The following is an 11,829-nucleotide window of genomic DNA, read 5'->3' as shown; positions in this document are numbered from 1 at the left end:
CACCCGGGGGTGGGGGGTGGGGGTGGATGGGTTGTCAGCCTGCTGCGAAGAAGGAGGAAAGGAGAGAGGAAAAAGTTCAAAACTTATTTCTAGTGGCAGAACAAGCTGGAAGATGGCTGATGTTATTTTTTTGTTTTTTTAAATCATCCTACAGGCTCTGACATGTTAGATAAAATTGAAAATGAGGTTTTGGAAAAATCCATAAGACTTGAAAAAAATCATGAGATTGCTCTATACGCCCGTATACCTGCAAAATGACGTAAAATCCTTATAACTTACAGACAATCCGTACAAGTTGACATGTATGCTTGAGGGTAATCCAAAAATACAGACAACAAAACAGGCACCTGTGATTTCTATTGTCATGTGTGGAGTCTCTCAGATTTTGAAAATCAGGATACTATTTTAACATCTTACTGCGTAGACCAAGCATAAAGTTGAATGTAAATTTTTTCTTCTGTTCAGCAAAGATAATGGTAAATGGACTGTACCAACATAGCGCTTTTCTATCCATCCAGGACACTCAAAGCGATTTACACTACAATCTTTGCCCTCATTTACCCATTCACACAGCACTCTATTAGGTCTCTACAAAGCTAACATGTAGAATCATCTATGGCAGGGCTATTCAACTAAATTGCTCCAGGGGCCACAGTTACTGCCGGTCAACAGCTGAGGGGCCGAACATCCAGCAATTAAAGTCATTATGTAAATAAGCCGAGTATTATAAAGATCTGTTACCTTTGAATTAGTTTATTTTGCTGCATTTAATCATGAATACAACATACAGAACCCTAGACAAGTAGTGATAAACGTTGTCTAAAACAAAAAGAACACATTCTGCCTCCTATTTGACACAAATATTATTTTGACATCTCTGACTTGCCAAAATTTTAAACCTATTTTATTTTCACTTTCATCATTTTATCTTCAACTGCTTGTGGTTTTAGCTGTCTTCAGTGTACATAGAAATGGTTTTTACCGGCTTCTAGCCAAGATTCTGTCTTTTCTGTAGATACCAAACATGTCCATGTTTATCTTAAAGAACTTAGAGTAATTAAAGTAGTAAGCCGGGGGTTTGGGCTTAAAAGATGAATGAACCAATTGGCGGGCCTAACTTTGGGGCCACCAGTTGAATAGCCCTGATCTATGGAGACTAATCAGTGCCAATCGACACACATCAGAGGCATTAGGGATTAAGTGTCTTGTCCAAGGACACAACAACTGAGACAGCTAGATGGGGGATCGAACCGGCAACCTTCTGGTTCCAGGACGACTCCCCTAACCACTCCGCCACAGCCGCCCCAAAGATAAAACTATTAGGATGTCTTCTGGCTACTTTCCTAACCTATCCATCTCTAAGCTGCCAGTAATCATTCAATGTTTTTTTTTTCCAAAAATGAAGCAAGCTTCACAGAACCAAAAGAGGCGTGGAGCAGATGTCTACCCCATTATTTGTCAAACATGACAAATTAACTTGATTTAACAACCCTCTTTGTTGTTGACCAAAGTTTTTAACTAAATGCACAGTTCTAGTAAGTCGTCATCAATTTTCTCCCTGTAATGAATCTGTTTGTTGTCATGTAGGTATTTAAACCCTTCACATCCTCGAGCCAGAAAGCTGATTTATCTCTTCATATGCACACTTTTACAGCTCTGTTACTACCTCGCTTGGCAGCACAAAGGCACAACAGCAACAGGCTGACTTCAGCCCTGCCCTCATGCCATCTCGGTCCGTTCAGAAATCACAACAAGATGACCAGAAAGTCCTTGAGGTGTCTAAGCCTTGAAGTGTTTTGTGAAAGCGCCTATTGACAAGACATTGTGTTTACCTAACAGAACTGGTAATAACCCATGAGAAAATCATTGAGTTCCATTGTTGTAGCCTTGGCTTCAGTTGGTATAAAAGCTTACAGAGAGAGAGACACAATAGCATTAATGTTGGATGTCTATTAAGATAAGAGGGTATCTGTACGTGTGATCAGCCCGACTGACAATAAGATATGCTGAAGCTGCAGGCATCATCCCTTAAGAGTCTGGAGGTAAGTACTTGACACCGACAATCAGAAAGAAAGAAAGATAGACAGCCTCCTTGCAAAACAGCGACAAAAAAATTGACAGGTAAAGTCACCCCAGCACAGATATTGACTGACAGAATCAGGATTATCTGTGAGACAAGCTTTTAAACGGCTGCAGGAAGTAGAGATGCTCACAGATAGTGACGTGTAAATGATAACCACTCAAACACAAAGGGGCAACACCGTCAGCTGCTACATTTCTCACCTCGTAACGGCGACTTCATGGCGGCTTCCACCATGCCCACGAGTAGCTGCAAACTCTTGGGGTCTTGGGCCAGCCCCGAGGCAAAGGCGGCCAGTGCGTCTGCATGGCGACCAAGGTACTGAAGGGCAACACCCTGTCGGAAGTATGCCTGTAACGAGAAGGGAGGGGGGAAAAGAGTTATCAGAGCTCTGGCCGTTTGCCACAGCATGGGGTTTAATTCAAACACATTACCAGACACACTCATTTCACGCCATTTGCATTTTTAACACATGAGCAGTTTCCCGAACATGGCACCTTCCTGCATTGTATTCCCATTATAAACTGATCAGTGAGTTTTTTGTACTTGTTAATTGGATTATAAGTTTTACATAAATGCACATGTTACACTCTGGCTGGCTGCCTCCTTAGGAACGACTCTAGTTTCTCTGTTTGATTTTTTCCTTCTTTCTCCTCTCTGCCTCTCTCTGTGTTTGCTGAGAGAGTAAACTGTTCTAGTAAAGCACTGGGATTTCTCTTTGGCATTGTCTGAGTAAAAAGTAAAGAGAAAGAGAAATGAGAACAAGACAAACGCTGCTAACTGAAGTCTGTCTATAGCCTTCCTCTAAAAACACTCATTAATACCTCAGATAGTACAATTCCCTTTGACAGTCAAGTGCCACACATGCAGCTAGAGACGAAGAATGGCTTTTCAAGCAGACAAAAATTAAACTGATTTGTCATTTAGTCATTTATTCATGGAGCTGTGAGTTTCCCATGAACTGACAAACTTTGTGCAACTTGTGACAGATTGTATCATATCGTCAGAGACTAGAATGTTTTGGAGCGTTCCGAGGACTTAAACCAAAAACAGATGTCTCTGAGATCTGAAGCCCCATCAATAAGTGTGTCTTATTTTTTTTTCCTTCGAAACGTCTTTCTAGATTCATTTGAAAGAAAACAAAAAGTTTCATCAGAGCACATGACTTCATTTGTTTGTGTCTGAGGCCTGATCAGACAATGATCCAAGTGAGTTGTTAAATCTGACTCTGGTCCAGTCTAGCAACAACCAAAGTGAGAGATGGAATGAGACTGAACTGGTTATTCGCGATCCAAACCACTAAACCCTCCAAAGAGAAGGCTCTCAGAACTGTTGGCTCTTGTCTTAGAAACACACAATCACAGCTATAAATCATGGCGGAAAAGGGACACGGAACAATGTGGAAAAAAAAGAAAACTGTCATAAGGTAGAAGCATAACCTTCTTATTTTGGGGGGCAGGGGGCAGTCCAGGCTGCCACCTCACCGTATCCTCAGTGAGTCGGCAGTCATTCCACTCAGCTTCCAAAAGTGACATGAAGGCTAATTTGCCATTAGCATCTAAGAGGCCTTTTCATTAGTCTTTCCAATCCTCTCTGTTAGAACCACTAGGAAGTGAGAAAGGCTGGGAGGATTAAAGAAAATGAGACATGACATTGAATTTATAGAGACCAGTAATTAATTTTGCTTCCGTCTGAGCCCCACTCAGACTACCAATCTCTCTCCAAACTCCCCTCCACCTCCCCTTCCCTCCTCAACAGTTCCATCTCCCTTCACTCGCAGTGCAACTCTACTAAAAATGACGAGGACAGAGATTAAATTCAAAGCATTAACCTTTGTTCTAATGCTGCTATTATATGACGGGAGCGCAGGCCAGGGTACCTGTTCAATATTAATCGCATTTTAAAACGGAGGAGTTTCCAGCAGGATGCACCGGTTAGAACCGATGGGCCCCCTAAAAAAGAAAAAAAAAAACATATATGCGCTTTGCCCAAGGGAACGAAAGACATTCAAAGGCACTTCTCTCTTTGATTAGATTTAGCCTACAATATGTCTGCCATTCTTTTTTTTTCCATTCCCTTAAGCGCTGGGGCCATACGGAGCCAAACGGGGAAAGAAAAGGAAGAAAATACAATTGATAAAATAAAGCTCACTTCAATCCAAAAATAACGTTCTTTATGTTTGTTTCATTGTAAGTCCTCCTCTCTCACTTATGGTTGAGAACTTGGCAGAAAATGTAATAAACAGAGCACATAAATAAAAGAAAATATAAATAAATAAACACCAAATGGGAAAAATGATAGAGTCAATGTGCTGAAGAGCCTTATAGTGTTTTTCTTTTTCATTAATCTCCTGCTGCCTTCATATGACATGATGTGCTTGCATAAAGACAAATTTACAAAACGCTCTTAGCTGCTACATAATCCAACTCATCACTTCAAACTGAACTGCTTATGAAAGGCTTTCATTCATTTTACATCATCGCAGCTGATAATAATAACAATAATAATAATAATTAAATATAGCTGGAAGAGCAATAATGCATGAGGGAAGGCCTTGCATTCCTTAAAACAAGATTTTAGACTGTGATCATCTTATGTTGAGAAACTTTGGAGATGTAGTCATTTTGGTTAAACTCTGAACAAATTCTTATGTTGTCAGAATCAAAGTATGGTTTTTGAATGACTCTCAGCTACTAACTCATATAAATTCCAGCTCAATTTCTGTAGAACGTATTGAATTATCATTTTAGTGCTAGCTGATGTAGATTAGGTGTGCCGGCCATCTTAAATTGTATTGACTCCAAAAATGAAACATTTGTAAGTATGAATTCAGTGATTACTTCCTCCAAGTTTTATTAAAATCTATTTAATGGTTAATGGGATATTGTGCTATCAGACAAACAGGGTTGACTTCAACACTTGATGCTTGTTTCATGTAAAAGAAATTATTCAGTAAGTAGCACTTAGTGCAGGGTTACTCACTTCTGGTCCTAGAGGTCCGCAGCCCTGCACGTTTTACTCGTTTCTCTGCTCCAACACACCTGACTTGAATGAATGGATGATTTTCAGGCTTCTACAGAACTTGGAAGAGGTAATTCACAGACTGAATCAGGTGTGTTAGAGAGCTAAATAGAGCTAATCAAGCCTATTGTTAGGCGATGGCCCTCTTTTGCATGTGACTAACCTGTTTTTCCACCATGTGGAGGCAGTGCTTATAAGGCTGAGTTCACCTGAAACTCTTCAGACTGAAGGTCTCTTTAAGGAGAGACAAAACGTTTCACTAAAGAAGAACTCATCCAGAGGACCTACTTATTTTTTTTTCTTTTTGAAGTACTTTGAATGATTATTTCCTGAACGTTTCAATAAAATCCATCTAGTGGTTTGTCGGATATTTTGCTAACTGAGAAACAGTGTTGACTCTAGGCTAAATTTTAAACAAAAATCCTGCAAAATCTGTTAGAACTCAGAATGTGTTAGTTAAGGGATCATTCTCAGATACTACCACACCACAGTTTAGGCCAGGGCTATTCAACTGACTGCCCGCGGGCCACATCGGGTCCACAAGTGACCAAAGTTCGGCCCGCCAATTGGTTCATTCGACTCTTAAGTCCAATCCCCCTGATTTCTACTTTCATTACTATAAGTTATTTTCGTTAAACATAGTCATGTTTGGTATCTACAGAAACGTCAGAATCTCAGCTAGAAGCTGGTAAAACCATTTCTACACTCACTCAAGACAGTTAAAATTACAAGCAGTTGAAAATAAAACTACGAAAGTGAAAATAAAATTGGTTTAAAAATCAAGTCAGAGACGTCAAAATAATATTTGTGTCAAATAGGTGGCATTATGTGTTCTTTTTGTTTTTGATATTGCTTAATAATCACTACTTTTATAGGGTACTGTATGTTGTATTCATGATTAAATACAGGAAAATAAACTATTTCAAAGTTAACAGATCTTTTTAATACTTGGTTTATTTACATAATTACTGTAACTGCGGGAGGTTCGGCCCCTGAGTTGCTGACCTGCAGTAACTGTAGCCCTCGGATGAATAGCCCTGGTTTAGGCCAATATCTCTCAATTTTAGAGTTATAGATATTTTTGTGGTTTTTGAGTAAGTTGGCTGCAAAGGCCATCTTGAAATGGGTTAACTCAAAATGTTAATCTGTTCTAGTAAAGACTACTTTCTACAAGTTAAAATTTGTTCACAACACCCTGTTAACTATGGGCAATAAAAATGAAGCAAGCAATCAAATGCATTAAAAGTTTATAGTTGTTCACAGTGAAAGTTTAAGCTGGAGCAAAGGCACCAGTGAGTTAACTGCTGTCGTCACTGAAGAGCTAGTTTCCTTTTTACTTTATTTTTCTTCACTATTTTGGGTAAAGAGAGCTGCGTTTTACCCTCAACACATTTCTTAAAAATCACGCTTAACAGGATCTTTTCTAAAAACACAGCAGCATCTGCTTAGAGCTGCTGCTCCAGTGATTAGCACAGCCTCTAGGTTTTAGCCCGACAGAAAGACAAATTGAGCGAAAGAGATTGGGAGTAATACAGCAGGAGGAAAAAAGAGAAAGAGAGAGCACTCCACAGATTAACTTTGCCTCGTAAGCATACAGCATTAGAGACGAAATTGAGTGGTATAAGTGAGCGCTTAATCTTTGAGCCAAAAGCATCTAACCCAAAAAAAAAAAAAAAAAACCAGGAAGCATGACGGAGAATCACTCAAAGTTCAACAGAACACTTGCATGCCCTGAAATGTGATGCATCTGTTACGCATCTTGTACAACATAATTTAAACCAACCACAGCTTCAAATGATTTGTTTTGCCTAAACTTCAATTTGGGGTAAATTATACAACATTTCTTGCATCTTTTATTTAAAGCTGAAACCAGAGCACATGGCTCTAGCAGGAAGGCTTGTCGTTCTCAGCCGTGGGTAAATTCAAAGTGTTACATGTCACCATGTGAGATAATGTGTGCTTGAGGAAAATTCAAAAACAAAAAATAAGGAAACACAGAGAATAACGTTACAAAATACCTAAAAATAAGGAGAAAGGATAAAAGCTTTTCATCTTTTTTTAACATTTTAATATTTCATGAATGCTTGTTTGATGTAGTTTTAAATATTCATGCTTTATGCTTAAGAGGACGAGGGCAAATGATGCAAAAAAATCTCCTTAATACACTCCACTACACACAGTGAGGAACCAACATACTGTACATGCAAAAAAATAATAATTATAATAATAATAAAAAGCCACTCATGCACATTACTTCATGTGCATTCTTTCGTACTAACACGGCACTTACGTTGAAATATGGACAATTTCTCTTTCAGTGACAGCTCTGTTGTTCACAATAGGGTTCAAAGACAGAGCAGCCAAACAGAAAGTTGACAAGATTAAGGTTGTGAGTTTGGCACAACACCACCTGTTTCCAGCTCTTTTTCTATTAGCAGATTAATGCCCCACCATATGTCCTTGCTCCCTTCTTAGGCTTCTCTTCAGGAAACCCTAACCCCCGGAGTGTCCTAAGCCCTGGGGAGCATGGCTGTGTTTGCACTCGTACCTCTTTGTTTAAGACGTGCGGCCTAACAAGCTTAAAAAAAGAAAAACTCAATATGTCATCAAAGTGTGCTGCTATGTCATGTAAACAATAACCAAGATGTAGTTCATTTAACAAACAGGTGTGAAAATTTACAGTCTCAGCATTCTGCCCGAAACAAGTGAGTCTGCAAAAAGTTCTCATCTAGTCTATTCAGTTAGGATTAGAAGAATAGTTTAGAGAATACAGTGGGGTTTTGTAGGAAAATTATGAACAATAATTGTCTTGCTTTTTGTAGATAGCTCTTAGAATGGTCTCAGCTTGGAGAAATAAAGTGACACTTTATGCTGCTATATAATTAAACTCCATATCTACTAAATGTAACTGTTCAAATAGTTACCTAAATTAGTTGCTCATAAAATTAGCAAAAAAACCCTTCCAAGCATCAGGATTATAACATCACTGCTGAAAAACAGTTCAGAAACCTGGAAATTTTTGCTTAATCAATGCATAAAAAACAAGAATTTATTCTTAAAGCAATATAAGATGCCTGTCGTAAGACATGACACTATAATAAATGTTTCTATAAAGACCATTTGATCTATTTGTTCAGCCTATTATCAATTTATTTTCTGACTGAAGTCTTATTGAAAACTAATTCTTGTCAGTGGTAGAGAAGTACAACTTGTGAACAACTACTTTAGAAGCAACAGAAGATTTATTTTTTCTGCCACACACTCAAAGTTGTAAAAGCTCACCAACAATGATATCTCTCTAAAGAAAAATCATATCGTCTTGTGCACAACAGAAGCAGCCGTTCACCACAGTGAGGGCTCCAGCTGCGCTCCAGCAGCACGGGGCTTTGCATCGCTTGCTGTGGCCTGATCGGTGATCAGCAATAATAAAGATGCACTCAAAAGAGGAAATCAATACAAGCCACGTAAGCTCCTCTAACCCCTTAGATGGCGCCGCACCCTTTCTCTGCTGTGCTGTGTTTATGGACATGTCTGCTGCAGAAGGTTTGTGATCGCCCACAGGGCAAGTGAAGCCGAAACACTGATCCTGAACGGAGCCCCCCACGGATGACAAAACAGAACCCAAATCAGTGCATCAAATAGAGACAGCAGGCTGCAAATAACTGGGAAACACACACAAACACACAAAAAAAAACACACCTGTATCTCTGCCAGAGAGCCACCCATTTATTTCCAACAAACACTCATTGCTTAAAGTCAGCTCTCCAATCAGGCCACGACGCCGAGATGATACCACCACTAACAGCATCACAGGAAAAATTGCAGCTTTTCTTCTTTCCATTTCCCTGCTCTTTAGCTGCATCTGCCATTGTCTCGGCCTCTAGTGTTGTCCCAGAAATGTCATGTGTCGACCACGGTTCAAGATTTGTACCTACACCATTCTTTTCACGTCTGTTGCTGAAATTTCAAGCTGACATTGTCGATTCACAGGGTACACAAAATGTCAGCTGCTTAATTTAAGATCCGGGGATAAATGTCGGCTATGACAAATTAGATGGGGCGAAAAACATACCGTTTTGGGCTCGATGCACTATGAGCTGACAAGCTGTGAACCATAGAAGAAGCCCAGCTGAGACGTTACTTAATTAAACTTAAATTTGAAGCCACATTTCTATCCCGTCTCCACACATCCTCCTGCAGTTGAAGATCTTTATCCCTCAGTCCTGAAAAGGTCCAAGGTCTATCCTCTCCAGGGGGGTGGGGGCATTACATTTGTAGCAGTGGGTCAAACACAAACCTCTGGCCTCAGGGTCACATGGAGAGAATCATGACACAGCTGCCTGTCTATTACCATCTCGCCAATCTAATAAGACCAAACCCTAAACCAGCAAACGGCCCTGACCCGCATCGATCAGTTGTGTGTTTATCTGAGCATGTGTGTACGGTTTCAGTGAGGAAAAGCAATGACAGACTAATTTTTCCTCCCACTGACTGAAGCATTTCTTTATTAATCCAGCCAGTCAATGAAAAATGTTGCTTTTTCAGGATTTTGTTGCTTCCAATCTGCTGACTCCGCAACCTTTTGTGGAACAACCTCAGGGATTTTTTTTAGTACCGTAAGTCACATCAAAGGTGCATGTTAAGCATGTGTGTGAGTCCAATTGAAGCACCTTAGCAATCTGCACCTATGTAGACATAGTAAAATATTTATGATCCATTGATGTATTACTCCCAAAGGGCGTTGTAGTTCCTACTGACTGCAGTTCAATCCAAAGCCCTTAATGAGCCCATTATATTAGATGGCCTTAATGAGAGCAAATTAAAATGTTCATTCTTTGTGGAGCTGGCAATTAAAGGGTAAATGTATCATTATTCAGTGAGTGGCAGCTATTGGGATCCAGGTAAACTCCAGGCTGCCTGAAAGATATTTCAATGGCGGAGAGAGTCTCTCACGACTGCGAAGAATCGATTAGCCGGCTCAAATCAAACCGGCAGGCAGTGAAGGACTTTAGATTGCAAAAGGTCATAGTAAGGTATGTTGGAATCAATGCTGACCACTCTGCATTCGCTGTGTCCCACATCATCTGACTGGGGGACGGCTTAATGTTTTCTGTATACAATTACTAAAAGACAAAAAGAGCCTTTAGTGACAAAGGGCAGGGCATGTGGCGCACATCTACTGTGACAGTAAGAGTGAAACAAAATGGGAAAAAGCTGGTATTGTTCATTCATGAGTAACAGCAGCACTGTAGAGGCAGGCTAAGGTGTCTTGCAGTGACATGCTGTCACAATGTGCTGCTTGGCAAAAAAAAAATCCTTTGTGATACAGGCACGTCCACCAACCAGTGTTTCCACAAAGGAAACAAACCAATGTAAAGAGATAAACACGCTGATTCATTGGCATTACGCCTGTAGCTCTTTCCGAGCGTGTTAATTCTAATGTTGGAAAAGTCACGTCACACTCCACCGCTATGATTTATGGCTCGATGTGTCCCATGGATGCAGCTTGCATACATGCATGCCTATTACCATCTTAAGAGACTTTGGATATGTGGCTGAGAGGGTCAGGGTGCTAAACAGATTTCCGTGCCCCCTCTCAACTAGATCCTTGGCTCTTCTCTGCCTGAGCACTGTGCAGGATCCCCACAGCCACAAGGGCTGACTCTCAATTAAAGTAGGCATTAATTACTTAAAGGAGCTTTAATCAATCATGACCAGATGGTAACCCTGAAAAAAGAGCAACCTCCAGGCTGCAGGAGTGCCTTCCAAGCCCACTAGACTAAAGGCAGTCATGAAAGACTTTGTTAGAAAATATCTTCAAGGTTTACATCACTATATGGCATTTACTTTTTCAATCAGTGGAAGATCTGTAACTACCTGTTTTTTTATTTTGTTAGTTGTTTTTTTTTTCAATTAGCCACAATAAGGCGACTAACAATTAGGCTTGGGTGGTATGATAGCACAGTGGTATAACTCAGTATTGAAATATAGTGATGATGTTTAAAAATTATGATGGTATATTCATCATCTGAGGTGATGTACCAGATTCCTACAAGGCTGATATGAAAACTGGGACATTAACATTCTAGGCTCTTTCAGAAGACACCCCATAATGTTACTGACACTTGTTCTGACCTCTTTGGTCCATTCAGAAGGCAAACTTAGGCAGAGAGGGTACACCCCCATCTGTTGTGCCCCTTAATCACGGTGCGAGGTAGTGAGAGAAAAGTTACTCGTTGACTCCTGAAAAGGTGGGCTGGCGTAGTGCTGCCTGACAGCTTTGAGGACCACCCAGCCATAAATTTCTTCAGTCAAACCACCATAGCTAGACTAGACTCTTTTCGAATTTAAACGTTCAGTGTGTTTTCTTTTTTTTTTTTTTTGACACCCATGAGTTCCTTGCTGCAGGTGAGAAAATAAAAACTATTGGCACAGAGACTGACTAAAAGCATGCAGCAGCGCAGATACAACTGTAGTAAGAGTCATATTATTTTGAAACCCAAAACCCTAAAAAGATGTAGGCTACTTGGACAAATATTGATCTGTGCAACATGATAAGAAACAAGATCCATTCTGACTCCTGCTGTCCTCAACGGCAGATTGAGTAACAGCAACACAACAGAGCACCAGAGATTTTTTCCATGCCTCTCTTAATCCCGTACTGATTAACGTTCAATGAAAACATTTCTCTGTTGATTATTAAATACTCAACACACCACAGACCACCC

At 40.1% G+C, this 11,829-nt stretch overlaps 1 protein-coding gene across 3 annotated transcripts in view; it reads right to left on the bottom strand.

Annotated features, from left to right (window-relative positions):
* ttc28 (tetratricopeptide repeat domain 28) overlaps window positions 1-11,829 on the bottom strand; it is a 253,039-nt gene that overhangs the window by 93,028 nt on the left and 148,182 nt on the right. For all 3 annotated transcript variants that reach the window (XM_014012082.1, XM_014012083.1, XM_014012084.1), the window contains one exon: window positions 2,284-2,431. In XM_014012082.1, coding sequence (XP_013867536.1) covers window positions 2,284-2,431 — 148 coding nt within the window. The remainder of the gene's footprint in view (window positions 1-2,283; window positions 2,432-11,829) is intronic.

The sequence above is a fragment of the Austrofundulus limnaeus genome, unplaced genomic scaffold (assembly GCF_001266775.1).
Source record: "Austrofundulus limnaeus strain Quisiro unplaced genomic scaffold, Austrofundulus_limnaeus-1.0 Scaffold88, whole genome shotgun sequence".
Classification (NCBI taxonomy): domain Eukaryota; kingdom Metazoa; phylum Chordata; class Actinopteri; order Cyprinodontiformes; family Rivulidae; genus Austrofundulus; species Austrofundulus limnaeus.
Note: the sequence above shows the minus strand (reverse complement) of the source record. Positions and strands in the feature narration are given on the sequence as shown.